This window comes from Zophobas morio, unplaced genomic scaffold (genome assembly GCF_036711695.1).
Source record: "Zophobas morio isolate AGI-343-1 ecotype UQ-CSIRO unplaced genomic scaffold, CSIRO_AGI_Zmor_V1 ptg001037l, whole genome shotgun sequence".
Taxonomy (NCBI): Eukaryota; Metazoa; Arthropoda; class Insecta; order Coleoptera; family Tenebrionidae; genus Zophobas; species Zophobas morio.
In genome coordinates, this window is record NW_026973137.1 from 74,711 (window position 1) to 92,459 (window position 17,749).

Genomic DNA, 17,749 nt, shown 5'->3' on the forward strand with positions numbered 1-17,749 from the left:
GAACCTTAAAAAATGTATAATTTTTTCTGTATAATATTTACTGTTACATATATTGCTACTCAGTACAACTTTAAGATTTAACAGTATTTTGAAAGACAATTTTTCTACACCAACTGTAGAATAAAACCTTCGCTTAGAGAGAATCGCCGCGTAACTTATTGCCTAGGATATAGCAATTTTTAACTACCTACCAATAGTTATAAGTATTACATCAAAAGTACTTTCCTTGGTGACTTGAAATCGTATAGATATAGAGAGAGAGTGTGTGTGTGCTTGCTAGTTCTACTAAGTTTAAAAGGGGGCCAAGGCCTAACAAGGTCACGTCCTAATAAGATAAAAAAAATACTAATTATTAAATTTAAAATTTCTAATAACAAGTAAACCAAAAATCTCTTAACTTTTATAGCTGACTTTGCGCTTTAGGGATTTTAGTATATTAAAATTAAATTCTTTTTTCGTGTTCAAAAAGTTATTTTTTTAATAAGCTAGTTTGCCCATACTATGAGTTCTTTGACGGTTTAATTTACGAATACAACTTTAATAAGTAGTTGTTGCTCTTTACTAATAACTTTTAAAAAAATTTAATAAGTTTTTTTAATTCTATACTGATTAAATTTTTAAGGTAAAATTAGTATGAATTAAGTATGATAACCAAAGCTTACTATAGAATTATGTCAAAAATTATTACTTTAAAGCTCTTAATATTCAGACATAAACGCAGCACTCATAATATGATTAAGAAAATGATAATAAGGCTATAAATATACAGTTGAAAGGCAAAAAATAAAAATGTTTAAGTGTAAATTTCTAAAGACAAAAAACTAGGTCAAATAAAAATTAAAAAAAATTAAATTACCTCTGGGTTTTGAATCTCAACTCTATTCAGAATCTCAGATTCTTCGTACTCATTGTTAAATAACGAGTATAAATTTCAGAGGAAAAAATAAACTGCCTAACACAACAGAACGTGGGTGGATATACATATAAAATTGCACACGCCGAAAATAAATTGCAAATGCTCGAAAACTGCCGGGGGCTTGAGTGCGTTTCTTAAAAGCCCCTTAAATACTGCTCATCTACTTCAGCTTTGTTCCAGATATTACAAGAATTTTCCAGAAAAGTAAGCTGGAGCTCATTATTTACATCTTTCAAACATTATGAGATTAAAAGAAACTTTAAAAAAAGTAATTTTTAATAATTTAATGTTATGATAATAGTAATTATAGTAATGAATTTCGAGTGTTATCTGTTTTATTAAAAACTCTTTTCATCTTTACCTCGTGGTAAGCACATGAAAGCCAAATATATATATAAGCTACGCGCTGGAATGAACAGAGCTTTTGATTGTTCTTCCCGTCTTCGGTTCTTTGGGCGTGTAAGTTTGTGCAGCTGGCTTTATAATTGTAAATAGCATTGCTTGTTGCCATATCTCAGTGTTTTTATAATAAAAATCACCTTTTTTGTTTTTTAGACTATATAGTCATTATTAATTCTCTATATAATAACCAAACCCGTAAAAGTTTGAGTTATGAGTTTTTTAGTTTAGCAAATTTTACCTTTCAAATTGTTTATACGAAGTTCAATCATTTTCTTTCTACAATACATAGCTTTCATTTAATTAGAACTAATAGTAAATAAATTAATAGTTTTGAACTTAAAGATAAGCTTTGTTAACAATATGGCTGCTGCCGGTATCGACTTTGGTAACTTCCAATCCGGTAAGTAAATTGAGTTTACTTGATTATGATTTTAATTTTAGAAATCCGAATTGCTTTTTATTTTTATGTTTATTGGCAGTTGCTTTTGTTGCCTTTTCTCATTATTACTTATGTTCTTTTTAGCTTACATTTATTGTTTTGTATAAATTTTTAAGAGTATTTTTATAGTAAACTTAATTTAATTTAAGATTAAGTTGTATTCTGTTTAATTATTATACAATCTTTAACAAATTTTGTTCATTATCAAAGTTTTGGCTGCCGCTCGCAGTTGCGGAGTTGAAGCTTTACTGAATGAATTTAGTTCCCGACTGACTCCGTTAGAATTTCAATTTGTATTTTTCGTTTACAATTTACCAAAGATTTTCTTTAATTTTTTAGATGTTTGGTACATCTATCCCACACGCGTTGTTTTGGAGAAAATGCGAGAACACCTTCTGTTACTCGCTCTGAGAGTACCGTAAGTATTTTATACATAAATTATTCAAATTTTTAATCTAGATTTTGCTATTTATTTTTATATCATTAATTATTTTTTTATTTTTATTACTTATTGATTTAATATATTATATAAATTATTAATATCCCTTGGCAGTATATATTTATAAAATTTAAAATTTTTTTTGACTTAAAGTTGTTTTAACATTATTATATTATTCATGAGTAATATTTTTTCTATTATCGAATTATATTATATTAATATATTTTTTTTAGTATTGCTTGATTCTGCTTTTATCATATTTAATTTTTCTTTTTTACAAGTTAACTTTTTTAAATTTTTATTAAGAAATGCACCACGTCGCGTTGTTATTTTTAATACTGTTATAAAAAATCAGGTTTCTCAGTTTAAACGAATAATAGGATTGAAGTACAATAACGACTTTGCTAAGCACGAATTAAGCAAAGTTTTCTACAAGCACAGCGAACTCTCCAATGGGGGCATCGGCATACACGTGACTATCTATTTATTATAATTTCAAGAAAATAATACTTTTATTTATTACTCCAAGTTTTATCAAAGGCATTAGTTATATTTATATTAAAGTTCTTTTTGTTTAACTATACTTAGTACATAATATATTTTATTATATTTTTGTTTTTTTTTATATAAATAATATTTTACTAAAGTAAATATTATTGATAATCGGTTTTGCTTGTTATCATTTTTCTATTATAAACTGATTTTTATTGATATTTTATTTTTATAAAGTTTTTATAGAAAGTGTTATTATATTTATAAGCTTTATTATAAATTTTAAATATTAAGTTAAAAAAAAGAAAGAGTTTTAAAAATATTAGAGAATTTATATTTACTAAATTTGCTTTGTATATTTATTTTTAGTAGATTTTAGAATTTTTGTTTCTAAATTTTATTAATAAATTTGTTATTTTTTTATTAAAAAGTAAAATAATAAATTTAAATTTTATATCTAATAAATAACTATTAATAAGTTTGAGATTTAATATTTTATATAAAAAGTTACTTTTACTAATGAATATCACAACAATTAATATATTCACTTCCCTTTTGATAAGTAAAAAGAATATTTTTATATATTATTATTCAGAAGTTATTAAATAACTTTAAGAAAAATAATTTTATAAAATATTATAATTTAAATAATTTTGTATAAAAAAGTTTTTTATATATTTATAAAATTTTTAAGGCAGTAATAATATAATTTTATATATTAATTATTTTTTACTTTTTTTTTAACCTAAAATTTTTAATTAAAATTCAGTACATACATTATTATTCTAGTAAAAAACTTTCTATTGGATATTTATAGTACATTGTAAATATTTTTTTATTAATTATGTGAAAGTAATTTCAGACAAATGTTTTCTTTCATTATAATAAATGGAAAATTTATAGTAGCCCCAGCATTTTACTAGTTTCAATATTACAATGAAGCAACTATAAAAAATATTGATCGTTGTTATTCAGAATAATTATATAATATTGTTACTCCTTTTTTTTCCCAACATTTATTCTCATTGTTTTTTATGGACGAATTAGCCAAATTATGGCATTTCGTAAATATTATTAAAACCAATTAAAATAGTTCTTTTAAAAATTTATGTATGTATTCCGGCATTTGAGCATTTTTTAATTAATGCGATGTGTTTATCAATTTTTTTTTATAATGAATTCTATGTAATTATTAATTGTTACTTTTTCATTATAATAGTTGAGTTATCAGGGAGAAGAAGTTATATTCACACCTGAGCAAGTGTGCGCCATGTTTTTTACTAAACTCAAAGAGACTATTGAATCGGAATTAAAGAAGCCAATTGGCTCTCTTGTTGTCTCTTGCCCGGTTTGGTATTCATTAAAATCCTTTATCCTGTTTTTTTTTATGAAAGCTTTTAATGTTTTGGTCTGTTGTATTTGCAGTTTACTACCGTATATTTTTTTGTGTTTATATTTTTTGCTCGTTTTTTTTGTTGTTCTGGTTATTATGTAGATAATATTTTTTTAAATGAAATTATATTAACCATTTTATTTTTTGTATTATTACTTGATAACTTTTTTATATTTTTTATAGGTTTTCTTTTCCTTTTTCTTTTTTTGCAATATATTATTATTTATGATGTTTTGTTATTTTATATTTTGTTTTCTTATACTTGTTTTATATCTTTATTATTCGCTTTCAGTTTTTTATTAAAATAACTTAAAGTTTATATTTTTTATTTTTTATTTTTTTTATTAGTTTTATGATATAATTAATAGTTATATTATTTATAATATATTTTTACTTAATAAACTTTTATAATTTTTTTACTTTGTAAATATTTTTTTCCGTTGGTTTTCATTATATTTATTATCGTTCATTGTTGTATAATAATCAATTTTTGTGTTCATTAATTTTTTATGTTAAAACAGGTTTAACCAATCACAGCGACTGGCATTGCAAAACGCATGGCGCATTGCAGGACTCTCAAATGTCCGCGTTTTTAATGAAACGGCTGCCAATGCGCTGGCGTATGGCATTTATCGCTCCGATCTCTCTGAGGACCAATCGCATCGCGTTGTCTTTATCGATTTTGGTCATGCGGGTCTTCAGATAGTTGGGGTGGATTTTTTTAAGAGAAAGTTTAACGTTATTGGCGCCATTTACGATCCCCATCTTGGTGGGAGGGACATTGATGACCTCTTATGCCAGCACTTCGCTAATGAGTTTCAGAAAAAAACGGGCCACGATATTCTGTCGAGCCCACGTGCTACTTTGAAGTTGAAAGCGGAGTGCGAGAAGCTGAAGAAAACGCTATCAATTAACTCACAAACGGTACCAATATCGGTGGACGAATTATATCGAGAGACCGATTTTAATAGTTCGCTTAACCGCGCCGATTTTGAGCGCATGTGCGAGCCTTTCTTTGATCGCGTGTCTAAATGTTTATTGAAGGTTTATCCTTTTCCATGGTTTTTTATGATGATATTTATAAGGAAATATGTAGTGATAGTAAACTTCATAGTAATAAAAAATATATATTCATTAAAAAATTGCATGTTATTGTAATTATGCACTTAGGATCCCTTCCGTTGGTCTTTTTGCATTTTTATAATGTATAATGAAAACATCTTTTAATTCTAAATAAAAAGAGAGATATATAAAAGTTTTTGAAAATAATTTTTTATTATAAATAATAAAACTGACAGGTTATAACTTTTATCTTAAAAAATTTAAATAATATAATTTTATAGAAGTTTAAAAAAATCAATCTAACCGTTTAAAATAAACAAGTAAAAAAAAGTAAAATTCTTTTTATAAAAGTTTTTGAAATATGTTATATAAAAATTTGTATTATAACCATGAATTTTTGAAAGTATATTATTATATTTTTAAACTAAAAAGTTTGTCATAGAAAAATTAAATGGTGTAAGTGAAAGTATCAAAAAATTTTTTACTGTAAATATTATTATAAACTTTCAAAGTTTAATTTTTCTAATTAAATCGTTTTTAAGAAGTGTTTCATAAATTGTATTGATAATAATAGTTAACTTATTATTATTACAATAAAAAAAGTATAAAAAAGTTAATTATTAAGAAAAAAAGGATTCCATTAATATCCATTATTTTAAGAAAAGTGATTTATTTACTCACTATTTTTATATTCATTTTTTTTGAGAATAATAGTCTTATTTTTTTCTTTACTTTCCGCTTCTATTGTACACCCATTTTATTGGTTCTTTTATTCGATGAAAAAAGCATCAATATAAAATTAATTTTTTATGTTTTAAGGCTTTATGGTTACAATTTATTTATATATCTTTTTAATTAAGACATTGAATTTCACTAAAATTGAAGAAATTCACGCGGTCGAGATTGTGGGCGGCTCCTCTCGAATTCCTGCCTTTAAAAATGCCGTTGCTAAAGTTCTTTCTTACATTATTACAGCAATTATTATTATATTAATATATGTTACCATTTTAACTGTTATTATATATAATTCATATATTCATACAGTATTTATAATATTACAATTTCTATTATTCTTTACGTTTAGGTATCACTTTTATTATTTTCTTTAATATTATTATGTTGGTGTTATTAAACTTTTTCCTGTACATTTACAATATATATTTTATTCTATTATTAATATAATAATATTGTATATTATTTTTTTTATTATTTAAATAAATATTATCTTTTCAATCCTTTATTTTTATTATTGCTGTTACTATATTTTCATTTTAACTTTTACCGTTATTAATACTTATTAATGTTTCTATAATAGTCATAAGTTTCTTTATATATATTTTCCTCTGTATTATAATTTTTCTTATTTTTATTTACATTTATTTAATATTATCTTATTATTTATGTTTATATAAATTTTTGTGTTTATAATACTTTTCTTTAAACTTTTATTATTAAAAAATTTGTAACTTTGAAATAAAGAAATTAATAAAATTTTAAAAAGTAACGTTACCAGAAAATAGACACTTATATAAATAATTAAATGATGATAATAAATAAAAAGAATAAAAAACTTTTTATAATATTATATTTAAAGAAATAGAATAAAGAAGTTCCTTATGAAATTATTATTTACATTTTTAAGATTTATTTATGGTTTCACTCCCTTTATTTTCAAGTATATATATAATTTTTTAATGTTATAACTTTTCTTTGTGAAACTTAATTATTATTGGTATATTCATTATAAGTAACATTCTTCTAACATATATATACTATTTATATGGTAAGTATATAATTATTACTTTTTTTTAGTGAAACTTACGTTATTTTTGAGGGATTTATTATTATTTATATTCTTTTTATGTTTATTTATTATTATCTCGCTATTATTATATTATTAGTATACTTAAAATTCGTTTTAAATAATACTTCTTTTGTGAAACTTTTTGTATTAATGAAAAATTTGTTATTATATACATTTTTCTAATATTTATTCGTCATTACTTGACTTATTTATATTATTATTGACAACTTTTGTTACCTTATTATTATTATTTTTTTGTTATATATATTACATAATAACTTTTTGGTTACTATTTATTATCATTATTGTTATTCGTTATTATTTTTATAAATTTCTTTATATTTTTAGATTTTTCAACAAGTTCCTCGCAGCACGTTAAACGCTGATGAGTCTGTTGCTAAGGGATGCGCGTGGCAGGCAACTTTTTATTCTCCTTTATACCGAGCACGTGATTTCAAGCCGCATGACATTTTGTTATTCGCTATTGAGCTTTTTTGGAAGTCGAAAGGTTTTGTTTTATTATTAACGAGAATTTACAAATAATTATTTGAGGAACATACTAGTAATAATGATATGGCTCAAAGTTGTTAGTTGTTTGGAAATTTCTTAAACATCAATGAATTTAGTGATATTGAAAAAAAAGTTTACATTTAAACGTGAATTACAATTTTATATATTATACTTATTAAATATTTAAAATAAATATTAAAAATCATTGGCCAATGGAATTTATCATAATGCGTTATTGAACTTTTTAGACAAAGAAGGCAATCCTATTGACTCGCGTGCTATTGTGGTTGAGGCCAATCAGACTGTCCCTATCACCAAAATTTTGACTTTTAAGAAATCCGAAGATTTTGAGATTAAGGTTTTTTAGTGATTTGCATTTTTTATCGTTATTTCATTGACTTGACTAGTTTTTATTAATTACATTTTATTGAATTTTTGTGGATTTGGTTTTTTATTGAAATTTGTCTCTTGTAGATATATTAAGTTTACAACTGAATTTTTATGAATTTTTTTTTGATTGGCTATCTTTACTAACTGCTTTTACGATAGGCGTGCTATGCGGACCCCTCAAAAGTTATTTCCTCTGAAAACCAAATCAACACGTGGCTTATTTCGAACGTGAAACCGAATGCAAACGGCGAGGATTCGACTGTGAAAGTAAAGATGCACGTGGGCTTAGGTATGTCAATGTTAAGCCTTTTCGTTGAATATAATGAAGTACTCGTTAGTAGGACGAGTTTCTGTATTTTTGTTTCTATATTAAATGTTTTATTAAAAATAATGTAAGCTTTGGGCTGTTATTTTATAATTGCACGTGTAATCAACAACTTTTTATGTACCAGATTTTTAAAACATTTATTTTTATAGTAATTTTTTTATTATTATGAACATTTTTTAATTAAGCTTGGTAATGAATATATTGTACTTTTAATTTTTAATTACCACTTTATGCATATTTTGGTCCAAAAACTTACTTTCTATGATTTTTATTTCACTTCTATTTTTTTAAAATTACTATATTCTGTGCTAAAGATGGTGTCTTTGAGATTACTGAGGCATACAGCGTTGAAGAGGTTGAAGTGTCTGAACCACCTCAGCCTGAAGGTTCTATGATTTTATTATTTTTATGAATAGCTTTATATGATTAAAAGCAATTATAATAGTGAATTTATATAAATAAGTTATTACCTGTAATTTGTTGAGAACGTCATCCATATTTTTAAAATCTTTTATTCGTTGGACCTTGGATATTTTTAGCTTTTTTTTTGACCATGAATTTAATAATTATTTTAATTCAATTTTTGTTGTTCTCATTATTATATGTGATTTTTTTGTTAAATATTAATTATTATTACTAACATTGAACGGATGATAGAATAATAACTTCTAAGTTTTTTTATTTTATTTATAAATAAACTGATGATAAAATAATAACTTCTAAGTTTTTTTTATTATTTATAAATATTTTTGCTATTAAATTTATGTTATTATTGTTGTTGTAATTTAGTAATTTTTATATTCCGTTCATAATATCTATTCATCTTATATATTAATATTTTCTTTAACAGTTTATCATTATTAACGCTTTTTATAATTAATCGCTGATAATTAATTTTTTGTACACTTTTCATTATTAGAAATGAGGATATTTTATTATTATTTATTGCGTTTATTAAGTGCATATATAATTTTTTTTTAGCTTAGTAAAAATTTGTTGTTAAAGTCTTTCATTGATTTCACTAAATTATCATTATATTTATTGAAGCATCTGTTGAAAACGAGCCAAATTCCGCAACGTCAACACCCAAACTACCCAAAAAAGTCGTTCGTAACAGTCTTTGTATCTCTCCGTTACACGTGCTGCTTCCCGACGGTTTTTCTGATTGGTGCATATATTAAGTTGAGGAGTTTATTACTTAATTTGGGCCATTTTTCAGAAAAATTGGCAGAATATATTAATCTTGAGGCCAAAATGCGTGCCTTCGACACCAGTGAAAAGGAGCGCGTATTTGTTAAGAATTCAGTTGAGGAGGTTTCATTATATTTATACTTTTGATTTCATTAATTATATGTCCATATTGGTTAGCTTTGTTACGATCTTCGCGGGAAAATAGAGGGCGCTTATCGCTCTTTTGTGGACCCCAACAGTGTTAATATTTTTTTTTATGATTTTATTTATTATAAGTGTATAAATTTTATTTTGTATAGAAAATTTATTATATAAAAAAACATTTGAACATTTATTATTTTATATTTTTATGAAACTTTATTAATTGTCTTATTATTTTTATTATTTTTTATGGTTTACTCGATATTTTTATATTTTTATTAATATATCGTAAGTTGAATATATAATTTTCTTTTATTATACCATTATTGTTATATATACATATTTTTTTTAAATAAAAGTAAGTTAAAGGTAACTATATTATCATTATAGTAATTTAAATATGTTAATATTATAATGAATATATTATAGACGTTTTTACTTAATGTTTCATAGTATCTTTGTTTAGTAATAATTGTTATTTTTTAATAATATATTGAAAGATTAATATGTATTCCTTATTTTTATTATATTATTTTTCAAATACTAGGTTAATATGAATTTTATCTTCATTATAATAATTGCAATATAATATTATAATAAAATTATATTTTATGAATAGTTTGTATTATAAATAATACATTATATTTTTTGCTATTTATTATTATATAAGGTTATCTTTTATTATATTTTTAAATTTTCTAATAACAATATATCTAAAGTAATAAGTAATTTGCTTTTTTTATTTTATTATAATTTTCATTACATAATTAGAAAAATGTAACATAATAATAATGAAATATATTAATATCATAATGAAGACATTCTTACTGTTAATCATTAAGTTTATGTTGTATATTATTTCCTATGTATTTCTCTTCTACTGACTATATTTATAAAAATATTTGTAGTATGTTTATAATATTACTAATAGTTATACTTGTTATGAAAATAATAGAAAGTAAACAAATTTTATTATATTTTTTATTTTATTTTATTTTATTTTATTTGGTTAATTTTTTTTACTTTCGTTTTTTTTTTGGTCGATTTAGCGTTATTTTATATTTTTCTGAAGCTATCGTCTAACTTTTTTATTTTCTTTAATATTTAACACTTAAGGGAAATTTAATATTATTCATACTAATATTATGTTTATTTTAGTAATAAAATATATTTATTTTATTTAATAATTGTTGTAATAATGATGATACCAAACTTTACGGCACGCGCACACGAATTTTTTATTCACGTGCTTAACTTTTTTTACTGTTTCCTAATAATAACACTTTTGATCTAACTTGCTACCAGCTTGAAGGTATTGTTAACAAATTAAGTGAAACTGTTGATTGGCTATACGATACGGGCGCTGATTGCGAGAAAAAAATTTATGACGAAAAGCTTAATGAAATTAAGGTAGGTTAATTCTTTTTAATGAAGAATTGCCGTGTAATAATTTTTGGTTTTATTAATACTTGATAGGCGATTGTCGACCCAATCACGAGGCGTTATATTGAGGCCGAGCAGCGATTGGAGCTGGAAGCCAACATGAGAGCTCTTATGCTCGAGGCTAAAGATTTGATTCGTTTGTATTCGGAAGGTCGTCAATTTAATAATTTTAATTTTTTTATTAAATTATTTTATTGAAAAGGCAACGAGAAATACGATCATTTAACGGAAGAGGAGGTTCAAAAGGTTTTTATTATTATTATTTATTATTATTATTACTATTATTGTTGCTTTTATATAGCTTTCTTCATGTGTTAACGAACATGAAAACTGGTTAGAAGAAAATGTTTCTAAGCAAGCTTCTCTTCCCTTACATGTGGCCCCCGGTAGCTTATTATTATTCTTGCTTCTATATATATACTTTACTACAAAATATTTATAAATAATAATAATTATAATGGTAATGATAATAAAATAATTCTTATAAGTTTTTTCTCCGGACTCGATTGCTTCTCATTTAAATTCTTTGCGGCTCGTTGTTGATCCGCTTATGAATAAACCAAAGCCCCAAAAGCCAGTGCCCGGTTTTTTTTAATACACATAATAATGATAATAATTAATATTTTTCACTATGATTCAATTTTTTATAATCATTGATGATATTTTATTTATTATTATTAATATGATTCTACTTCTAATAATAATTAATTATAATAATATTTTTATTTATTATAATTATGACCCTACTAAACAGTAAATAATGATTTTTTTTACTAGTAAATAATATTTATCACTATGAATTCGTTTCGTATCCATTTTATATCCCTATTTTTAAAAATTTATTGATTGTAATAGTAGTGTTTATTATTATTTTTTATACATATAACTTAATTACTAATAACTATTATTTAAATTTTAACAAATTTATATTATTACTATTATTATTTATTCATATTATTTGATTTTTAATTAATAATAAATTTTAATATTAATATGTTCATTATTATTTTTTTTATATGCTTTTTAACTAATAAATATTAAAGCGTTTAAGATGTTCTACTATAGGCTATACTATAATAATACTTTTAACAAGTTTTTAAAAAAATTAAAAAACTTATTTTTTTCACTTATAGACAAAATAGATAATAAAGCTGTAAGAATTTTATTATTATACAAATTATAATTATAATAAAATTATAAAAAGTTTTGTTGGATAATTTTTAATAGTAATTAATGTTTATTAAAAATATTTTTATGAATTAAGAGTTTACAATTAAAAGTTTTAAGATAATACTTATTATAATTTATATTAGAAGATAAAAAAATTCTTTATTTTTATTATAAAAATAGAGAATTTTTTTTTTGTTTATTCATTATAAATAATGAATAATTTAATTAATTTTTTTATGTATATTTTTTTATAATATAGTGCAGTATAAATAATAATTTCAAGTAGTTAATATTATAATCGAAATAATTGTTTTTGTTATAACAATTTTTTTTATTTTCATTATATTTATAGTTATAAAAGTTATTTATATTCATTATTATTGCTATCATTTCTTTGCTGTGTTTAAATTATAATATTATTTTCTTATGCATTAACGTTTGTTATATAACTCATATATTAATAATGATTGTTTAACATTTTTTCGTTAGAAACTTTTTTTTATTTTTTGTAAAAATTAAAATATTTTTATTTTCCTTAAAAAAGTACAAGTTTTTTTTATCTTTTTAAATTTTTTTTTGTCGTTAAAAATAATTATAGTTACAATAAATATATTGTATTATTTTATAATTTTTTTATTTGCTTAACTTTGTTCATAATAACTTGTATTGTTTATTTTTTTAAATACTTTTTTATTTTTTATGAATTTAAAAATTTATTTCAACTTCATTTGTTAATATATTTTTTTCTGAATTTTTTAATCTTGTATTAGTATTTTATTTTTTTTACGAAAAAAATTTTTAGGACGAAAAAATGTATATACTTTTTTAATTTTTAATATTTGTGTTAACGTTTATTATAGTTATAATTCTTATATATTATTTAATATTTTTATATTGTTTAACATATTTTTAATAATATTTGTATTCATTATTTTTTTGGATACCTTTTATTTTTTTTTATTTTTAAAAAATATTTTAAATTTATTTTTTATTATTATTACAAATTTACCATTTAAGTGTACTTTAGAAATATGTATTTATAGAATGAGTCGTTTTTCTTACTGAATTATTAAATTTTTTTTTAATTGTATATAATTATGAGTGTAGTTTTCTTGAGTGTAGTTTTCTTGAAAATTTAAACAACTTAAAAAAATGTAATTAAAATTTATTTTAAAAATTATAATAAATTTTATTATTTTTATGAAATGGGAGTTTCGGTAAAGCCTTTTTTTATTATTTACTTTTTTTCTCGAAAATTTTATAGTTTATTTATTTTGTAAATTTGAAGTATTTCCTTTTTGTAATAACTTTTTTCCTTTATGTTAGAAGTTGTTTAAATTAACAACTTCATTTTTTTTTGTTTATTTTTATTTTTTTAAGAATCTCAAAATGAACCAGAAGGTTTGGGATCGAATTCAACTGACTGGAGCAAAATGGATACTGATAAAGAAAATAAGCAATCTTCTAATCAGGATCCGGAAAATATGGATGTCGATTCCAAATAATTCAATAAAATTACCATTTTAATTTGAAAACTTTTTTTTAAATTTTTATATTCGTTGTAAGTAGTATTTTATTATAATTTTATCCTTTTTTATAAAGTTTAGAAAAATGGCTTATTTTATTTTTTGCTTTTTGATAAAAAAATAAATTAATATTAATTTTATAAAAAAAGTATAATTATAAGCATAACAAAACATACAATTATAGTAATGATATAATTTTATTTGTAATATGAAAATATTTTATTAAAAAAATATATAATTACTCTAAGTAATATCACTAAATTTATATAAATAATGAAATTTCTTTTATGAAAATATTATTTTATACTAATAATAAATATAAACTATAATTATGTTAACAATATAAAATTTTATGAAATCGGTTTTAAAATTTTTGTTTCTATATTTTTTTTCCGAACAGATCTTTAATAATACATTTCTTTTTAAAAAAAAATTATTCTCGTTTGCTATTATTTTTACTAAATATAAGTTAATTTAACTATTTTTATTATTTTCCATAGTAATTTAAACGATTTATAAAAGTTAGTCGTACTTCTCTATCCAGCTTTTTATTAATTACTTTATTTTTTTGCTTGCTTTCTTGCGTTAAATGTTTTATTATGCTCTTAAAAATTGTAGCTTTCGATTGTCTCCGCGCAATTTCTTTTGCAGATTAACTTTACTTTAACTGATATCCGGTAAATAAAAAAAAATATATAATAAATACTTTTTAAAAAAAATTTTTTAAAAATTGTTAATCTTAATTAGTTTTAGTATTATGGGTTTTTATAATAGAATTTTTATTGAACTTTGAAAGGTTTTTGGTAATTCTTTTGTTTAGATGAGCAAAATTAGGAAATCTTGTATTTTTGAAATTCTCAATAACTACTTTAACTTTCAACTTATGGCTTTAAATAGTTTTTCGTAAAGAAGCTACGAGCATCAGAAATACTTATATTGAGCTTCGGCTTCATTGGAGCAGCGAAAGAAACAGGAGGAGCTATATTTTTTTTATAAACGTAAATAATTTTTGGTAAACAGAGTATGCCTTTTCTACTATAAGTTTAGGTCTAAGTTTTTTGAACTCTAAAACTCTTAAGAAAGCCTTTAGTAAATTATAACTAATAAATACCAAATAAAATTTAATACTAGTTAAAAAATTACATATTACATTAATTAAGTTATTGCAAGGCAAAAAAAAAACCAGATGATAGTAATGGTAATAAAATTAAAATTAACTATTATTTTTTATTAAAAAAGTAAAAACTTTGTTCAACCAAATTTTAGTAAAATTTTGTTTGGTTAAGGTCAACCATATATGTCAGATGGTTGTAATAACTATAGTTTTTGGAGATTATAAGTAAATTTCTTTTACCACCAAACGTTATTTGCAGTTCTTGAATTACGTATTATTATATACTGTGGATCAGTGTAAATAAACTAAGAAATACTTATGTTAATATTTACAATTCTGTTTTAATTTTTGTGGCATCGGTAAATCTTAATTTCCTGCTCCGCATAATAAGTTTAGAAAAGTTTTAAAGTGGTTAATCAATAACCATTATATATAAAATAACTTTACTACAGAAAAATAGTTACTATTTTTTTCAACTCTCTTCTCAGCTCAGATATTGGCATCGTAACACCCTAGTGCGAACGTTTTTTTTCTCTAATTAATTTAGTTAGAATTATAAAGTTGTGGTAGTTAAAAGGTTCCCGTTTTTTCTACAGTAATGTTCAATACAACCCTTTTTTATAATATGGTTTTCCTTTTCATCTTTAAGGAAGAAGTAGAGATATTTTTGTTTGGCCCTCATCACCTCCACTTTATGTGTATTACTTACTTTGTTTTAATTTTGTATAAATTTACTGCTCTAAGGTTTTTTTATGTTGACTTTTGGTTTTATAATTCTATATTTATTAATTTTTAATAATGTAAAATTTTAAACGGGTGAAGTGCTACCGTTTTACTCCATATCTATAATATTAACATGACTTAATGTTAGTGCACAACGCTAAATTTTTTTTACACCTTTTTTTCTGCAGTAGTAAAAAAGGAGAAATGAAAAACGCCTATATTTTAAAAAAGAAGTATTGTAAACAGTTAAGACAACAAATTAATACCGCTTAATTTTTTTAAAAATAAATCCATATACTCTTTTTATTCGGGCTTCTGTCATAAATCGCTTTTTTAAAATGTATTTAGAAAGATTTTAAAATTTTTAAAAAAAAGCAAACTTAATTTTGTAACTATATTTTTTTGTTATCCACTAAAATAAAAGCGTTAACTAGAATTTAAAAATATAGCACTAAAATTTGGTAATTCTAATTTTTAAAGCTTGAGAAGTAATAAGTAAATAGTAAAACTTTTTTATTTTACCGCTTTAACTAGTAAAAACTAGTAAAAGTTCCCCCCCCCCCGCAAAGTAATTTTTACATATTCCACAAACTTACCGTTAAAAGTGATAAAATTAAGAAGTAATAAAAAAGTAAGGAACAATACAAAGTGAAATGTGTAAACGACTACTATATTCCAAAGAACGTAAAGTAAAGTAAAATATAAAATTATTACCCACCAACTTGCGAAACTTAAAAAATGAACCAGGGGGGAAACCTTATAAAACCAACGAGACAAGATACACCCACCACCTCTATTTAAGGCTCTAAAACTCCGCAGGACACTTTTCTTGCGGAGAAAAAAAGCACTAAGGCGACGACAAATACCTCCCGGGATCTATTGGATAGAGTCCCCCCTCCCTTTTCCTCTTGTGACCGATTTAATGAACTTGTTATGAGGCCTCCCCCCGTAGGGGGAAGCCAGCAGAAAAATTAAAAGCTTTAAACGGGCACATCGCCCCCCCACACGGAAATCCTTAGTAAAAGGCGAAAGATTTATTCGCAATATGAGGGGGCCACCCATATCCCCAGCGGTGCTATCACTCTACTATTTATATCTTTTTCTTCGTAATTATAAAACATTAAATATATGGGACACCACGTGTTTATAGGGTCCATGGTTCAGCTCATTTAATGGTTAGTTTTGAGTTATTTATCCCACGTGTCTCAGCTTAACTCAATAGTTTGGGCTCTCGAATTTTGGCGTCCATTTTATTACTTGACGGCCGTTTAAACGTTAGTAAACTTAAAGCTTTCGTTTTTCTTTTTTAAAGTTTTTTTGAAGATGAATTTAAATTGTTAGAGGGCTACATAGAAAGCACAACCATAGTTGGTCAATGTCAGGGAATTTCCCCCAGTTTTTGACAAAAGTATATAATAGAATGAAGAAAAGAAATAAATAGGTGACTTTAATTCAGGTTTGTATCGCTTTTGTAGTCTAATATAGCTTCAAGTCACTTATTACTTTACAACAAAGCTGTTATCGAGAAATTGTGTTTCGAAATGAGTGGCTTTGTAATAAGTCTGGCATATTTAGTCATTTTAATGTAGCAATAAGCTATGTCAATATATTTTACCCTTTTATTCAAAGCACCTTTTTATATTTTACTACTTTGTTGTCAGTGTAACAATTCACTTTTAAGTCGCATTTTAAAAAAATTCTAAGAGTAATTTTTTTTTTTAATCTTATGTATTTAATATAGCCCGCCTAAAACAATATACTTGGCCTCATATATTTTTTATTTTCGCCTTATTTAAATCAGAAACCATTCCATTGGAGTTCCATTAACTAAAATGATATATCCTACGGGGTTTTCTACGGTGGGAGTCAGTACCCAAATTTTGTAAAAAGTGTTTATAAAATGGAAGTATGAGTATGAGTTAATGAAATATTTACCTATTAATGAGTACAATTAAATTAAATAAGAAAAGAAATTAAAGTAAGGAATGTTTTATCAAACGGTTTTCGGTCTGTATTTATACCTTTTCAAAAAAGTTCTAAAATGCTTCCATATATGTATAATGAATTTAATTGAGCCAGATTAGTTATAAAAAATTTTACTGTTTATTTTGTATTGATCTATTTAATTGCTTTATTTACGTATCACTTTTTTAGTGAAATTTTAGGGGTTAAGTTTTGTGTTTTGTGTTTGTATTTTAGGTTTTGTGCTTTGATGGTCAATGTATTTTATACTTATGTTATACTATTGGTTTTTGTTCTATGTTTT

At 23.2% G+C, this 17,749-nt stretch overlaps 1 protein-coding gene and 1 non-coding gene across 4 annotated transcripts; one reads left to right on the forward strand and one right to left on the reverse strand.

Annotated features, from left to right (window-relative positions):
- The first annotated feature begins 1,355 nt into the window (after window positions 1–1,355).
- On the forward strand, window positions 1,356–13,634 carry LOC135122241 (heat shock protein 105 kDa-like). Of its 3 annotated transcripts, none has more exons than XM_064046441.1 (21): window positions 1,356–1,375; window positions 1,647–1,718; window positions 1,968–2,034; window positions 2,097–2,175; window positions 2,552–2,668; window positions 3,908–4,041; window positions 4,603–5,125; window positions 6,004–6,096; window positions 7,296–7,455; window positions 7,706–7,815; window positions 8,007–8,136; window positions 8,490–8,561; window positions 9,223–9,330; window positions 9,395–9,489; window positions 9,544–9,606; window positions 10,813–10,917; window positions 10,984–11,101; window positions 11,153–11,196; window positions 11,252–11,336; window positions 11,439–11,534; window positions 13,501–13,634. In XM_064046441.1, exons 2-21 carry the CDS (start codon window positions 1,679–1,681, stop codon window positions 13,623–13,625), a joined length of 2,364 nt encoding a protein of 787 aa, XP_063902511.1. In that variant the 5' UTR covers window positions 1,356–1,375; window positions 1,647–1,678; the 3' UTR covers window positions 13,626–13,634. The 3 variants fall into 3 exon arrangements, with proteins under 3 accessions (XP_063902511.1, XP_063902512.1, XP_063902513.1); XM_064046442.1 differs by lacking the exon at window positions 1,356–1,375 and adding an exon at window positions 1,383–1,403; XM_064046443.1 differs by lacking the exons at window positions 1,356–1,375; window positions 1,647–1,718; window positions 1,968–2,034 and having other exon boundaries at window positions 2,108–2,175; window positions 2,577–2,668.
- Window positions 13,635–16,422: 2,788 nt separating this feature from the next.
- On the reverse strand, window positions 16,423–16,546 carry LOC135122253 (U5 spliceosomal RNA). Its single transcript, XR_010279306.1, has one exon. It is a non-coding gene; the product is annotated as a U5 spliceosomal RNA (small nuclear RNA).
- Between the last annotated feature and the right edge of the window lie 1,203 nt (window positions 16,547–17,749).